This window comes from Macroventuria anomochaeta (genome assembly GCF_010093625.1).
Source record: "Macroventuria anomochaeta strain CBS 525.71 unplaced genomic scaffold BU25scaffold_12, whole genome shotgun sequence".
NCBI lineage: Eukaryota > Fungi > Ascomycota > Dothideomycetes > Pleosporales > Didymellaceae > Macroventuria > Macroventuria anomochaeta.
In genome coordinates this window covers 408,112-423,093 of record NW_022985373.1, presented here as the reverse complement: position 1 = coordinate 423,093, position 14,982 = coordinate 408,112, and the positions used below count along the sequence as shown (strand labels likewise).

The following is a 14,982-nucleotide window of genomic DNA, read 5'->3' as shown; positions in this document are numbered from 1 at the left end:
AACGGAACGAAATTCACACTCAGAATTTCAAACCTAGAAATACAAACCCAGAAGCCCAAACCCAGTGGGCGCATGGGTACCTGATAAATCCTCATGTGCCGTGAGGATGGCTGTCTTCCGATGACGCCAGTACGCCGTTTCCCCTATGCTGCCCTGAACACCCTGCAATGCCTAACCAGTCAAGGATATCTGTGTTGTAACCAACGCCATCTCAAATGCAGTCCATGTTGTACACCATTAACTCCGTCTATAATCAAAACACTGGTCCCGTCCGTGGACGTCCTGCCATGAACCTTCGAGTCCATTTCTACCAAGTTCCCGCCAAACACGTGTCTAGCGTGGGAGATTGCCGTCATAGTTGTTGAAGAACACGCTGTTGTAGCCGGCACCCGGGTATTGAGCGGCAGTCCCTTGGTAAGTAGAGCCAGAGCTTGGGTAGGTGGAGCTGCCATACAAGCCTGTGGTGTCGACAGCATACGCTGAAGTTGTATTCGAGGGCAGGACTCCCGAAGGACTGATCAGGCTGGAGTGGTGTCCGACAATGCTCGGGTGGCTCATCATGCTGTAAGGAGCAGTGATGGAAGACTGTTGTCCAACAGGAGGGTACGACGGGAAGGAGCGCTTGTATGGAGGCTGGGCACCATATGGCTGCTCGATGGTAGAATGACTCGATGCCTCAGTCTGGCTGGTGGAGTTGTACGTACTCTCTCGCTTGATTGGTGAGTGTTCTACCTCGTAGGAAGAGGAGTACTCATTGGGTAGGCTTGGATGAGCTTGTGCGATGCTGACAGGGCTGTCGTAAGGGTACGAACGCTTGCTGCCAGCTGCGGTCCTTGCCTCTTTGCGCAGTCGGAGACGGACACCTTGATCGGCGATCAGACGGCTAAGTGAGGTAGACTCTTCCATGCCCTTGAAGTCCTTGGGTGCCAAAACACTGAACTTGTCACTAGTTGTGCATGCCAGATACTGAGAGCTGAAGATGTCTGGGTTGAACTCGTACAGGCGAAAGTGCAGCCTGTATGTTCCCAGCATCTTGACCGAGATATCTCCAAACACGAACAGCCCAACATCGACGTTATTGTGGTCTTTGAGACGGTGCAGTGCCGATGACAGAGTGCCTGTCATGGACTCATTACCGGGTAAAGGCTCATCTCGATCAGCTTTATATAGGCTGACCATCATGAACAGGTAGGGGTTCTGGAGAAAGTTTTTTTGAGGATCGATGGTAGACTTGACCTCAAGTTGAACGACGGGTGGTGGATCGATCGCTTTGCGTGCTTTCTCCTTGCCCTTAGCCACAACCAGAGCCTCACGAGGCTGCTGCTTCACGAGAAGGTGGTAGCCATTCGGAGGGTACGTGAGGAGCGACATTGTGGGTAGTCGTCCCAGTGGATAACAATATTCGCTCGGTGGAAGTGGTAGATGAGAGAGCCTGGCTGGTAGGACCGGTCGAGTAGCAGTAGTGATGTCGAAGACAACACTGCTCGAGAGGACTCGTTTGCTGTTGTGGTCTAGAAGTAGAAGGCTTGTAGTCGCCAGCCACAACTACCGTGGTTGTTGCGGTGATAGTCAGGGTGGTAGTAAGAGTAAAGAGCCTGGTTATCAAGCTGGTTGAAAAAAAATAAGAGCAAAGCTTGCGAAATATGAGGGTACAACCAGACTCGCTGTCGAATTCTGGAGTGTCCAGGTGAGTTTGTGTGCTTCGTGGGCAATAACGATGGGTGAGCGGGGAGGTATTGGTGAGTCGTCACTCCCATTGGCGCTTTCCCTCTGTTCCTCAATCAGGCAGTGGTGATTCACCAATGGCTTCGTCGAAAGTTCACTCTTTGGCTTTGTCGTGTAATCGATCGCGATGACCCCGCTCGAAAAGGCCCCTTCTCGACAATCGCCAGCTCCAGAATGGGGAAAGGGTTCGGGACGATCCAGATCACAAGCAGTCCAGTGGAACACAGTCTTCCATGGGATAAGGAACAGCGGTGCGCACACGTATGCGCGAGCAGGCAGATGCGCTACGTCTGCGCCGTTGGTGACTCTGCAGAGCTCTGACGAAGCCTGAACCAAGGTTGAACGTGCGCACAAACGTCCCCTCCGCGGCAGAAATCCTCCAGCACTCCCACCTCGGTGATCGAGCCAAATCCACACAAACGGTCGGCGTAGTCTTCAGTGAGGTTTGCAACGTCTCAGGTGGATATACATGAGGTCTTAAGTGTTCGTAATACAGCACATGGGGTGGACAGGCGGCTCCTTCTCTCAGAAAACGACTGAATTGTATGGCCTGATACTGCTTGAAGCTGCTCGGCAGCGGAACCGAACCGTGGTAGAGCTGTGCCTTAGGGTCTGGGGACAAAGGTGGTAGCCGTTGGAAGGTTCTCCCGCAGAGTAGCGCAATGCAGGCAGAACAGGGACCAGGGAGAGGCGTGAGCGTGGGCACAAGTCGTATGCAATCTGCAAGTAATGCAGGGTGAGTGTGAAGGGCGAGGGGCAGTGAGAAATGCGAGGCTCACTCTCGGCTACAGCAGAGACCAGCTTGAAGAGGAAATATTGCACTCGATAGTTGAGTTGCAAAGGTACCTCCAAGTAGCGTTTGAGCCGGGGCCCTCCGCTGTCGTCCTATGACCTTGCGCGAGAGCTGCAAGACGCGAAGCCGTGTCGCCGCTTTGATTCTAGTCTAAAGTTCAACGGGCGCCGAGCTGCCTGGACGCCACGACGATCGTTAGCTCTTCGATCTCCGACTAGCAAGTTCCGTTCGCTACCAGTTTCGGCGAGCTAGTTGAAACGCAAAGGCGGCGTGAAGTATGTCAGGGAATCTCCGTGCATGCCAGATCCTGTCCGTGTTGACTCTTCTCCTGGCTGTCGTGGCTATTACTCCTCTCTCTTCTGATCTTTGACCACAAAGCTATGACGGTTGAGATTTGTGGTTTGTTGTATCAAACCGCGCTGCTCCAAGAGCCTCACCCATAAATTGCACTTAATGTGTTGAGTCGCGATAGTAGACCTGAAAACTCGGTCGCAAAAGGTCTCGACTTCTTCGTGATGGTGCGCGTATGAGCGTGAACGAAGTCACCGAGGTGGAAAGAGGTGTGTAAGCTGAGAGAGCTGCAAAGAAGCAGCTCAATACACCAACAATGCTCGAGGCAAGGACTATAGACCATTACCAGCTAAGCCGATTACGAAGCATACCGAGGGTCTGGAAGATCTCACCACTTACAGTTAGACATTTACATCCAAAGCGAGCTACGTTGGCGCAATGAATCGATCGAGTAAGAAGATATGCGGCGCCTAGGAAGACGTGAGCTGTGCCTCGATTGAACGTCGCTCCTAGGTTCGAGGACACTACAGGGTACTGTCAAAGCAACAGCCGGGGCCCCGGGCGCGTGCTTATAACGGGTGCAACCTCAAGCTCGTATATGCCTAGACAGCTCTGGGTTTTAGCCTTTGCAGTCACCGTTCGGGAAGACGAATATATGGCTACCTGACATACTCGACCTGTCATATGCAGGCTATTACCATAAAGCTGTCCCCACCAAACATCCACTGCGCAGCTGCGCGACACCGAAACTTATAGCACAATAATCGAACGACGCCCACCTCATCGACCTAGCCCGTTGCCGCATCAAGAGTGGTACGAAGACTTTCTACGCACATAGCGGCTAGCGCATATCGTGAGGGCCGCTCCCGGGAGTACCTCGAGACTGGACACCGTCGTAAGGATCTATCTTGAGGAGCTATGACAGCCGCGGCATACTCATGTCACACAGCAGTCAACGGCAACGGTATAGAGCAACGGCTCTAGATTCCAGACTTGCATCGAGACGACGCGATGGCGCAATCTAAGAAGTCAGCGCGTGGGCATAGTGATCTTCGCAGGCTTGACAGATGTGAGGCTGACGCGCACGGCCTACTGCGACTTGGGAACGAAGGACGGCAGATGCGCAATGGCGTTCAGGGCTGTAAGGTATGAACGAAGAGAAGATCGGCGGCGACTCTCATGGTGGCTGGAACCGCCATGCAAGAAAAGGCCGCTAGCTGCCCCATCCGCATACGGTTGAATTCTACGACGTTGCACAACCATCCACATTCCCCGTTGGCACTCATTTAGCCACGGCACTCTCAACAAGGAACCGCCTCCAGACCAGCTCGATATGCCAGACCATGCTCATAGAAGCGCTGCTATGTCAGCGACGTACCCACGATGCTGATGTTCGCTACCAACATGTCACTGGCAGCAGCCGCTTTTGCGGCATTGTGGTGGCATACCAGCGATCATGGAGAACTCTCAAAGTTGCTCGATTGCGCTTACTCGTAGCAGTCGACGTTCCTGCAGATGCAGTGTGACTGCATGCAGCTAACACGAATGAAGGCGCTTTTCTGCAGCATACAACGATAACCCTGACAACAATTGCATTCGATGCGCAACCGCCAAATGTCGACCATGTTGCGAATGACATGAAAAGCTGCCTCAGCAACTGTGAATGGAGAGCTGAGCTTACACTGTGGTGACGCCGTTAAGCTGACGTGTCAACCTTTCGAGAGGGATGACCTTGCTGCGAGGATTCTTCTCACGGGTCGGAAAGGTATTATGCCAGAAGTCGTGTTCGCGACGATTTTGCCCAACTGTGGAAAGCGGAGCCGTGATTTATGGTCACTCTTCATCCACGTCTGGACTCGGTAGTATCACCGTCTTCTACTGAACCCTCAATACTTGCCAGATACACTACGCATTCCGCTCAGTTACCTGCGTTGGTCGAGTCACCGGCGTAGATGGAGAACGGATCTCGAGCTTTAACACACTTCGATCACACCTTTATGTCAGGTACCCATGAAGCGCTCGAGTCACATCCTCACTCATCATCACGCTCCTATATGACCGTGGAGGACCGCCAGAACTATGTGGCCAGGTGACATACCAATTGGTGATTCGTCGTGAAGCACATACACATAATGAGATGTCAATGTACGTTCAATTTCTTGCGTCTTTCCAGTTTTGGTGAAGACGCACTCCATCTTTCGCTAACTGATCTGTGAAGTGCAGTAACGTGTGAGCTCCAGATGCAGCATGCGCGAATCCATTCTTGGCTCCTTCTCTGAAGTTTGGTAGCTCTGGTGAACTACCACAACATTGTCACTCTATCTATCCAATAAGTTCACGCACCAGAGACACACTAACAAAAGACCCAGACCCGCATAGCAGCTTCATCTTCGAGCCTTTTCATCGGTCAAGTCACGATGTTTAGCGCATAACGCGCTCGTCTCTCGCGTGCTGCAGCTCCAGGCTGCATAGCTAGACCCCCGACGGGCGTTTCCACTCAGTCTGTACTCCTTGAGTCTGGCCACATCATCCCATACTAACAGACAGACGGCGTCTTGCTGCTTTACCCGGCGATGCCCCCGCATTGACACACTATCTCGACCTGACGCAACATAATGGTGAGATAACAGCACTGCGCGACTGCTTGTCGCTTCAAACTCTCAATTCAACATTCGAAGCAATAGGCATACTCATCTACGCTGGATCTGGCAGTCACGACATAAGCAGTTCTATCGGTTGCGTACCTGAAATGCACATTTGTGGGCCTGGTGCAAGCCAAGAGGGGACTTCGCACATGCCCACCGTCACTGGCCACACACAAATATGCTATCATCCCTGAACAAAGACAATCTGCATGGTCAGTCCTAAGCGGATTCAAAGTCTCGACTGAGTCGATTCAGCCTGACACGAGCACTCAACTGGCAAGACACCCTACAGACCCACCTCTATCGGCAAAAGAGGGGTCAAATGGTAGCAGAGCTAAAGACCGTCACGCATTTGGAAGGGCACAATGTAAAGAGAGCACTAGATCGATCGAGTCAACACTCGAAGACGTCGCTGATGCTTTGAATTTTCATCGATCGGCTCAACGCCAATAATAAAGACCTCCACATTGTGCATCCGCGTCATGCTCCTGCACCCCGCTCGACGTTATTATGGTTCACAACATGTCCTCAACAAACCACGGAAGTACTGTGCAGTCTCCGGGGGTCAAGCTTGACCGATGCCGCACATAACGCGAAACGTACACGCTACAGCGTGCATGCACGCCATCACTCATTCAGCTTCTGTGCCGCGGGGTACCGCTTCCACGATGCTTGATAGCGGGGCAAACCGCTCTTGCAGAAGACCCTAACTGATACTCACATCGTCTTTCCAACTTTCGTGCTCATACCTCCAGTTTCTCCAGCTGAATGAGGAGCTTGTCGCCCTTCGGTGGGGCAGTGTACGAATCTGACTGCTGGATGCCAGTATCATCGACAACAGTCGTGCTATAGTTCGAGTATAGCGCAGCGACAATGTACTTCATCTCTGGATCGGTGTCAGTACAGCATCTCCTATGCTTGTCCTGGCTGACGATGTTCGCCGCTGCTGTGTACCCACTGCAATTGCCCCGAGATGCCGATGGTATTAACCAGGCCAATCAGCCAGCAACAGTGACAAGACGATGTCGGTCAACAATCCTCATCGAGAACTCGAGCCCGAGATACGATATGGACAGAACAAAAGAAATGGAAAAGTTGGGCTTGGTAAGAAGACACAAATGGCAGAAGAGATTGTGCACTTACGGTATACCGCCAGGTGGCTGCCCACACACATTCGTCCACCGCTACACCTGGTAAGCCAAAAAAATAAATCACGCATGCGCTTCAGTTGCATATACTGACCTGCCAAAAGCCCAGAACCACCTGCTTTCCATGTCCTTCCGCTTCTCCTCATCGACCTTGTCGAGATCCAACCATCGCTCTGGCCTCCACTCGCTCGCGCGCTCATACACTTCCTCGTTTTGATGCAGTATTCCAGCACTCGCGCTGACTCTGACACCCCCGGGCACGAAGTACTCCCCATTGGGACCGAGCTGACACCCTTGTGGCGGTGAGAATCGCGGTTGAGGGCCTGGAATCGCTGAGTGAAGGCGCAGTGTCTCCCAAATCACAGCGTGCAAGACCGGAAGCGCGTCCACAGTCTTCGGATCAGGCAGATTGGGCTGCGAAGATGGGATAACCCGTGGCGAGAGTGTTTGCAGTTCATTCTGCAGACGAGATTGGATATCCTTGTGCGTGGACAGTTCGTGGACGACGTAGGTGAGTGTGATAGCGGATGTGTCGAAGCCCGCTGCAAGATGGTCAAGCATCTCACTTGCGATCAAAGGTTTTAGGTCCACACCTCTCACCTCGTTCTTCTTGGCGTCTTTCGCTACGGCGGCTGAGAGCTGCTGGTAGACCGATGGGGTCTCCTCTGTTTTTACGCTTCCCTGCTGCATTATACCAGCAGCGCCATCGCACATATTCTTGGTCCACTTCTCGATCTCTGCATTTGCTCCATCGACCCATTTCGGCGACAGCCTGACACCTAGCCACTTCTTCAGAAAGCTCGTCAACCGCGGATACTCCTGTGGCCAGAAGTTCCACCCATGGCGAGATTTGTAGAGATCCAGGAACCAGAGCAACTGGCTAGGGTGCTCAATCAGGTTTGAGCCTGCTTTCAGACCGAACATATAGGACGTGACGATATCCATTGTGCTTGCGCTTAACAAGCTCGATGCCTCAAACACACCTTTCTCTGAGCCAGAGGCCAAGGACGCAAGGCACGGAAGGAGCCTTTGGTACAGTATCGTGGAAACCTGAGCTTGCAACGCAGGCGAGGCATTCACTACAGACTTGCTGTAGATATTGCTCAACATGCGCTTGCGTGCCGAATGCAGCTTATTGAGTCCCGTGGAGAACATGTTGCCATTTCTGCAAAGCTATCAGCATTTCCTCTCTGGCACCGCACCGCATACACACACGTGGTAGCGCTCAGACATAACATATGTATTATACATACCCAAAATTCGTAAAAAACCCATACCAATTATACCCACTCCTAGCATCCCTCTTTTCAAACCCGCCGGCATACACGTCCTTAATCCCGCCCTTGACGCAATTCACACTGATCTCCCTCGGTCCTAAGCATACAATCGGTCCCAGGCGGTCGTGAGCATCCTTGAGCGTAGCGTTCTCGATCTGACGCCAACGGATTGAGGATATCCATAGACCCGTGAATGGAGCTAGAGGGTGCGCGGCGGGGATCTTGCGTACAGGGTTAGAGAGGTAGGAGATGGTTATGCGGAGGAGGAAGAGTAGTGGTGCCAGCAGGACGAGCGTGGAGAGAGAGAGCATTGTAGGCAGGTGTAGGTGCAGGGAGGGTCGCCAACCCGCAGCAAAGAAGTAGGCGATAAAGAAAGCAATCCAAACAGCAATGTGGATTGAAATGAAAGACAGCAGCATCGCCCATCACGGACGAAGAATCACGCCTATCTAGGATGGCATTTCCCCTTCCTCACTCGATGTGACTAATACGAAGCATGATAGCCGTTGTCGGCGCCTTTGGCGTGTGAACATATCCCCGCGGACCCCGCAATGCAAGGCTTATCGTCCTTATCAATCAGTGTCCCGGTCAATTGCCGGAAGCTAGGTTCAGCCTCATCGAGCCACAGATTGAAGGGGAAGGTCCAACCGAGCTATGCTTCGGTGACGAGACGGTAGGGCATTGTGGAATGGGAGAGAAGAAAGACTGTTGGTGTGAGAAGGTGACAGCTCACACGATGAACGTTGACCTGCCAAATGTTACACAACGTAAACCTTCGCCTGCCCGCCTTGCATACGTGGTGATGCTGTGCAAGGTGCAAAGTCGGTGTAACGCAGCTGTTCACAAAAGAAGGAAGCGACGTGCTGTGCCGCGGAGGCCATCGTTATATGCCTATAGGCGAGGAAACACAACATATCTTGATCTGTTGTGACGGCTGCACGTAAACCATTTTCGTCCAGGTACATGATGAGCTAATGGACGTCAAGCGACCATGTCAATGATTCATAGTGATGTATTAGTGTATTGCTCCAACACAACTCCTTACTCTTGCGCGAGTCCCAAGGTATCTCCCTATAGTAAGTCAAGTCGAAGAAGCTAATGCTACAATGCCCAATCCAGCCTAGATTGACAAAGAATTGGGCTTGACAGAAATGGCGCCCAAAAACGCCCATCGCTACAAATACAATCATTCCCAATCCAGCAATGCTGCACGCTCAGCATGGGCCGTCCTAGGCCACCAATGCAGAAAGCTCAGCACACTATGCCTCACCCATGACAATATCATCATCCTCTTCCCCTTCAGCATCGACATCCATCTCCTCCTCAGCTTCATCGTCATAGTCCCCATCAGCGTCTACGTCCTCGAGCTCTTCCTGTTCTTCTTCAACCGGCATGACCTTGTCCTTGCTCCTGCTGCTGCTGTTAACGATAACTCGTGGACTACCTCCGGAGCTGGCGGAGCTTCTTGTACTTCTCCTGCCGTTTGTGACTACAGCCTTGACTTCACCGCCTTCGTCGAGGTCGTCGCCATTTGTGACGCTTTCGCCGAGTCTGCTGCGTGTACGTCGGGCGGAGATGGTTGCAGGCATCCTTGCGCCGTTCCGTGTCGGCGAGTCTCTGCGCGATCTGATAGGGGAGAGCTGTATCCTTGACACCGGCGCGGTGTGTATCGAAAGTGATGTGTTGCGAACTCTGTTCGGTGTGCTTGTCCGCCGTCGTGCGCCGAAGGGTCGACCGGGTCGGCGCTTCGTAGCAGGCTGCCCTGGGATCGGCGGGAAGATCTCGTAGCGTGTGGGTGGTATGGCGGGTTCATTACTAGTGATCGCGGACCCTGCGAGTGCTATCGTAGACCCGTTTGCCAGAGGGGTGCCGGTGCCAGTGCCGGGCGGTGCTGGAGAGCCATCATCGACAGAGTCTTCGAGAGGGATGTCAGGCCCTAGATCAGGTTCGTCCGCACTGGGGCCAGTCTCTTCGAGTGGTGTACCGTTCGCTTTCGCAACAACAGCATCCATCTGCACACCCTCTTCGGGTGCAGGCTTGTCCTCTTCTTCCACCTCATCACGCTGCTGCACTGTTTGCAACGCAGGCCCATCCTCGTACTGGCCAAAGCGACCCATGACGTACGGCGTCCAGACGAGACACTCAGGCTTGATAGTCGGGTTGCCAGCCGCGTGGCACTTCTCGATGTACGTTCTGAAGTAGTTGAGGTCCAACCGGAAGGCGTACTTCTTGGTGACAGGATCACGGACAAGGGCGCGGAGACCCTCCAAGGCGGACACAATGTCGTCGGGCGTCATACCAGTGCGCTCAGAGATGGCTGCGATGCTGATGGGTCCTTTTTGCTCTAGTAGCTCCTGGCAGAGCAGCAGCCGCCAGTACTTCCGATAACTCACAAGACCCATGTCACTGAGTGGTTTCTCTGGACTTCCAGTCTTCCTCTCCACTCGCGTGAGAAGGTAGGAGAATTCTATCAGGTACTGCCCGTAACCTTTGCGCATGTGTATCGGTAGCACAAGGATACAAGACACGTTGTTGAGCGAGCTGGGCCGCTTCTCTTTCGAGAAGTAGCCAACGAAATGGCAGCCATAATTGTCGTTCTCCGTCATGACATAGAACAAGAAGGGTTCCACATCGTAGTAGAGCGTCTTGGAACCCAAGAATAGCTTGGCGAGAAGACAAAGGTTCTGGCAGTACACTGGGTTCTTTCGACCATCAACTTCGAAGAAGGAGTATTTGCCATCGCGGTAGATCTCGTCACCAGGAGGGTGCTTGGCCGGGCACTTGAGCTGTATCGGGTTAGTGAAAAACCCGAAATGTCGCTCTGAGGAGTCCTACCTTGTGACGCCACGCGACGTAGTCAGAGTTCATGTACTTGAGGCAGAATTCGCAAATATATAACACTCGGTTCTTGCTGTACTCCTCAGGGTATGGTGCAGCATGCCATGTCTCAATTTCCCATCCTCCAAAGTTGACACACTTGATCTTGCTTGCTGCAGCAGCCTGCTTGGATGGCTTCGCAGTCTCGTGGTGAGAATACAGGGCGGCCTGTTTCTCTTTCCAGGCCTCCTCTGCCTTCACACGTGCGTCTTCGAAGCGCTTTCTGTCCGCCTGTGAAGGATAAGTCTTGGAGGTATCTGCATCAGCTTCTGACAGTACACCGCCATAAGGCTTGCTCTTGGTCTCATCCTCCTTCTCTGTGAGGCCTAGGAATGGCGCACTGAAGTGGTGTTGCACTGAGGGGTATTGAGCAATCTCGGGCGACTCTCTGGCTGCCTGCGCTGCTTGTCGATTGCGTTCACGCCTTTCTTTGTCTCGTTCTCGCCGCCGCTCTTGCCGTTCTTGCTCCAGTGTCAAGACCTTCTTCTTCGGCTTCTGCGTGACAATCTTTTGCACCTTCTCGTTAGTAAGATGAAAAGCAACAACGAGACTAAGGCCTTGGGACTCCTCTATCCATACGAGAGGTCTCTTGTCCTTTCTCTGAGGCTTCGCAGAGCGACGTGCGCGTGAAGATCGGAGACGCGCTCCTTCCTGATCTGATGCAGTATGTTGTGCATCTCCATCGGTGTCGACATCTGTCAGAGCATTTCTCGCAGATGGCCGTGGGGACGATGGTGCTACTGATGGTGCTGCTTCTGACTTCGAGACCTCAGAAGGCCTACGCTTCGTTTGGGACCGCCGTGATGGTACTGGTGCTGCCGTTTCCTCTTCGTGTGACGCTTTGCGTTTCCGCAACGATCGTGTACCGTCTGGTGCATCGTCAGGAAGAATCAGCTCCTTGAAGATGGAGTGCCCGCTAGGGTCTACACCTCGAGCTGAAGGAAGCAAGTCCCTAGCAAGTCTGGGTACGGATGATAGTCTGCGGCGAGTGAGTGATTCTGACTTCCGTGTCTCTTCTTCTTCGTCATTCTGGCGGTGGACGTCATTTTGGATGCAGGCGCTGCAACGCCACCGCTTTCCATCTACAACCGACGAGTTAGTCTCCCGCAATGATTGTGGAAGTGAGGATCATACCATCTTCGGGGCTAAGCGTATTAGCGTCGCGGGCGCATTGCCGATGTGCTGCAGGAACAGACATGTCAGCTACCAGGATCATAACTCAAGCATCTCATCAAGTCTACTTACAATTGTCGCCGCACACAGAGCACGCAAGATACTCTTCGTATTCCGGGCTTGGATCATTGTCCTCGGTCTGATTGCAGTATCTGTGAGAATATTAGTTTCCGAGTGTTTTTGGTTTTGGTCGTCGAGGCGGACTCACATGCACACGTTGGGATCCCTCTCAGCGACGTCGGCCCCTGCTTCCTCTTCGCTCTCGTCCTGGTATACAACCTCCTCCTCTTCTTCGGAGCTTTCTGATTCGTCATCTTCGCTATAGGTCTTGGCGTCTGATTCGGACTCCACGACAGCATCTGGATCGTTGTCTTCGTCCTCCTCTTCATCTGAGGACGCGTTTGCGCGCATCTTGACAGCACCCACAGCTTCGACCTCGTCGTCGTCCACCTCTTCGCCCTCCGCATCGACTTCTGAGCCTTCGGCGTCTGTGGTGTGGCCCTCGGCATCTGGCGTGTCGGCCGCCGCTGGCTCCTGCTCGTATTGTACATCGTCCATCTCATACTCCCCGTCCGCATCGATGTCTTCTGGCTCAGCGCTGGGAGCTGTCTGGCCCACCAGCCTGCCCGGCTCTGCCATGGCGAAGGAGACGGCGGTCGCCAGTTTGGAAACGAGATACGCCAGTGTCGCAACCCAGGTACGGTGAGAGTTCTAGATTACTCGGTACATGAGCAGTTGTCGCCGCGAAAGCGCTTTCATGTAGTCTTATTGGAGCGTGTTGTGGCGATGTCGTGGCGCGTTACTGGGCAGCTGTAGGGCCAACTAACGTCTCGATATCGTAATTTTGGGTCGTGAAATCGTATCTGGAGGCCAGACGAGGCCAACAGCTGATGGCGGAGCCCCGCAGTCGCGCTGGTTGTTGCTGTGTAAAGGTGGACGTGGGCGGTTGCTGCGACGCGCAATTATTTCGGCGGCATGGGGCGTAAGGGTATCGATGTTCGCGATTCGTATGGAAGGGTAGCTCTGGGCGACACCGTGAATAATCGCAGTCCGTCCGTAACGCGTGCGTGGATGATTATTTGACTGACCCAAGTCGTCGCTGCTTGTGGAGGTCGGGGGTGCCAAGGCGCGCCTTCCTGGCCGGGGCGCGCTCTCTCTCAGTTCCGACCTCACTTGTGAGCTATCGCACCGCACGATACCCACCCCCACCGAACCACAGCGACCGCTGACACTCTCGCAATCATGGGTGTCCCTTTCGAGGCTTTGCTGCCATACGCAATTATGACCGGCGTACGTTGACCGCCCTAATTGGCCGCGCTGGACCGCTCTAACGGAAGCGCTGCAGTTCTTCGCATTCAGTGCCGTGTCTGTTGGAAAGCTCAGGGAGATGCAGAACGGAGGAAAGAGGGGCAGGCGAGGCATTGATGCTTGGGATAGGGTGAGTAGCATTCTTTGAAAGCTTGGGAGAGCTCTACTAACAGCCATGCAGCAAAGTACGATATTCCTACGATGACCTCATGTTAGACACCACATACTGATCACACGGCAGTGATGGAGCGTGACCGTCGTCTGACCGGATTCATGCGAGGACAGACCGACAAGGCCGAGGCACCGGCAGGCTTCGAGCTCAACAACCCATGGAGGGTGCGTATATCAGTCTAGGAAGGCACGAACAATACTGACAAATGTACAGTGCGAGCAGCGATTCATCTAAGCAGTGCGCGAGACAATCCAACGAAAGCCAATGTTACATATCCAAATCAAGCAATGACAATTCCTTTTGTAAATACTAAGCTGTGTCCTACTTGATTTCTGATGGCAAGCCCTGGATACCCATCCTCTCAACCTCACTAAAACGGATACCAAGGTGCTCCTCAAGGGCATCCAGACGGTCTTTCTCGCTTTCGAATTCGATTTGCTTCTCTTTCTTTCCATGTATTCTCCACTTGAGGTCTTTGTCACTCATAATCAACTGCCCCGCGAGCTCTCCAGCATCATCCAAAATCTTCTTTTCCAAGACGATTGTCCTAGTAAAGAAGACGTGTTTGCTTGTGCTTGTGAAGTAGTTCATGACTACGTAGTCACTCGGGAGGAACTCAAGCTCGGTGAAGCAGTACATCATAGCGAACTCACTGTCTTCGTCCCGACGATGCTGGTATACCCAGAGGCGCTGGGTTGGGTCGGTATTTCCAGGCACATTACGCCATTGCAGACGAGTTGCGGCTGGTTTGATGTGCTCCTTGACAACATCTGAGCGATCCAGGGGCATTGGTACGATGGGGCCGTTACCACCGAAGCCAACATCAACGTGGTACTTCGACTCCCCGATGGTCACTATGTTGACCATGTGCGACCAGCCTGTCAAGACCCCTCCATCGTTGACACGAGCCCCAGCAGAGTAGATGTTGAAGCCGAGTGAGAACAGGAGTGTGCCAAATAGAGCATTGTTCTCCATGCAGTATCCTCCACGGCCATTGTTGTCGCCGACGATCTTCGTGAACAAGGCCTGAGGATGGACATTGATTGAGTGATGGGCTGAGTAGTGCAGCGTCAAGTTTTCGAAAGGTATCGCAGCAAGCTGATACTTTTGCAGCAGCGTGAGGTACTTTAGGGCATCTTCAGGGTTCAGCCCAGCAATGTCATACTTTTGGTCCTTCTCCGGCAGCTTCAGACGCTCGAAGTACTTCGAGATCTGCTCCCTGGAGTAAGTCGGTCTTGGTTGCTCGGAGACCATTCCGCTGATGCAGGGACGTTATCGAAATGCAAGTAAGGTGCGTGTCTGCCAATTTCAATTTTGGTTGGGGGATCGACGGTTCGGGCCTTTCGATTTGTGGGTTGACGTGAAGATGAAGACAATCGATTCCTTCGACAGTGCAAGTTTATGCATCCACAGCTTCGAGATACAGAGCGACAGAGTCAGAGCTGCGATTGATGAAACGCCCACACTTGATGGCGTCACTACGACGACCAACACGAAGGCAGATCGGCTGGCGTTGTGGAGCTCGTGCTTGCCAAGTTGATACCCGCGCGGCGTTCGGGCCATTTGAACCCCT

At 53.1% G+C, this 14,982-nt stretch overlaps 5 protein-coding genes across 5 annotated transcripts; 1 reads left to right on the top strand and 4 right to left on the bottom strand.

Moving 5' to 3' along the window:
* Nucleotides 1-333: 333 nt before the first annotated feature.
* BU25DRAFT_390615 (uncharacterized protein) lies at nucleotides 334-1,727 on the bottom strand (the record flags this gene model as incomplete). Its single annotated transcript, XM_033704576.1, has 1 exon — nucleotides 334-1,727. Exon 1 carries the CDS (start codon nucleotides 1,369-1,371, stop codon nucleotides 334-336), a length of 1,038 nt encoding a protein of 345 aa, XP_033562942.1. The 5' UTR covers nucleotides 1,372-1,727.
* A 4,186-nt stretch (nucleotides 1,728-5,913) lies between these two features.
* Nucleotides 5,914-8,346, bottom strand: BU25DRAFT_409780 (cytochrome P450). Its single transcript, XM_033706133.1, has 4 exons — nucleotides 7,856-8,346; nucleotides 6,697-7,767; nucleotides 6,598-6,638; nucleotides 5,914-6,340 (listed from the first exon to the last, which is right to left on the bottom strand). Exons 1-4 carry the CDS (start codon nucleotides 8,188-8,190, stop codon nucleotides 6,198-6,200), a joined length of 1,590 nt encoding a protein of 529 aa, XP_033562941.1. The 5' UTR covers nucleotides 8,191-8,346; the 3' UTR covers nucleotides 5,914-6,197.
* Nucleotides 8,347-8,938: 592 nt separating this feature from the next.
* On the bottom strand, nucleotides 8,939-12,998 carry BU25DRAFT_490375 (uncharacterized protein). Its single transcript, XM_033711491.1, has 5 exons — nucleotides 12,138-12,998; nucleotides 12,002-12,081; nucleotides 11,891-11,938; nucleotides 10,715-11,838; nucleotides 8,939-10,665 (listed from the first exon to the last, which is right to left on the bottom strand). Exons 1-5 carry the CDS (start codon nucleotides 12,566-12,568, stop codon nucleotides 9,139-9,141), a joined length of 3,210 nt encoding a protein of 1,069 aa, XP_033562940.1. The 5' UTR covers nucleotides 12,569-12,998; the 3' UTR covers nucleotides 8,939-9,138.
* A 153-nt stretch (nucleotides 12,999-13,151) lies between these two features.
* BU25DRAFT_409778 (uncharacterized protein) lies at nucleotides 13,152-13,786 on the top strand. The gene is made up of 4 exons (XM_033706132.1): nucleotides 13,152-13,219; nucleotides 13,275-13,371; nucleotides 13,479-13,573; nucleotides 13,623-13,786. The coding sequence occupies exons 1-4, from the start codon at nucleotides 13,172-13,174 to the stop codon at nucleotides 13,641-13,643; spliced, it is 261 nt and encodes an 86-aa protein (XP_033562939.1). The 5' UTR covers nucleotides 13,152-13,171; the 3' UTR covers nucleotides 13,644-13,786.
* Nucleotides 13,725-14,894, bottom strand: BU25DRAFT_409777 (arylamine N-acetyltransferase 1). Its single transcript, XM_033706131.1, has one exon. It carries the CDS (start codon nucleotides 14,661-14,663, stop codon nucleotides 13,731-13,733), a length of 933 nt encoding a protein of 310 aa, XP_033562938.1. The 5' UTR covers nucleotides 14,664-14,894; the 3' UTR covers nucleotides 13,725-13,730.
* Nucleotides 14,895-14,982: the final 88 nt, after the last annotated feature.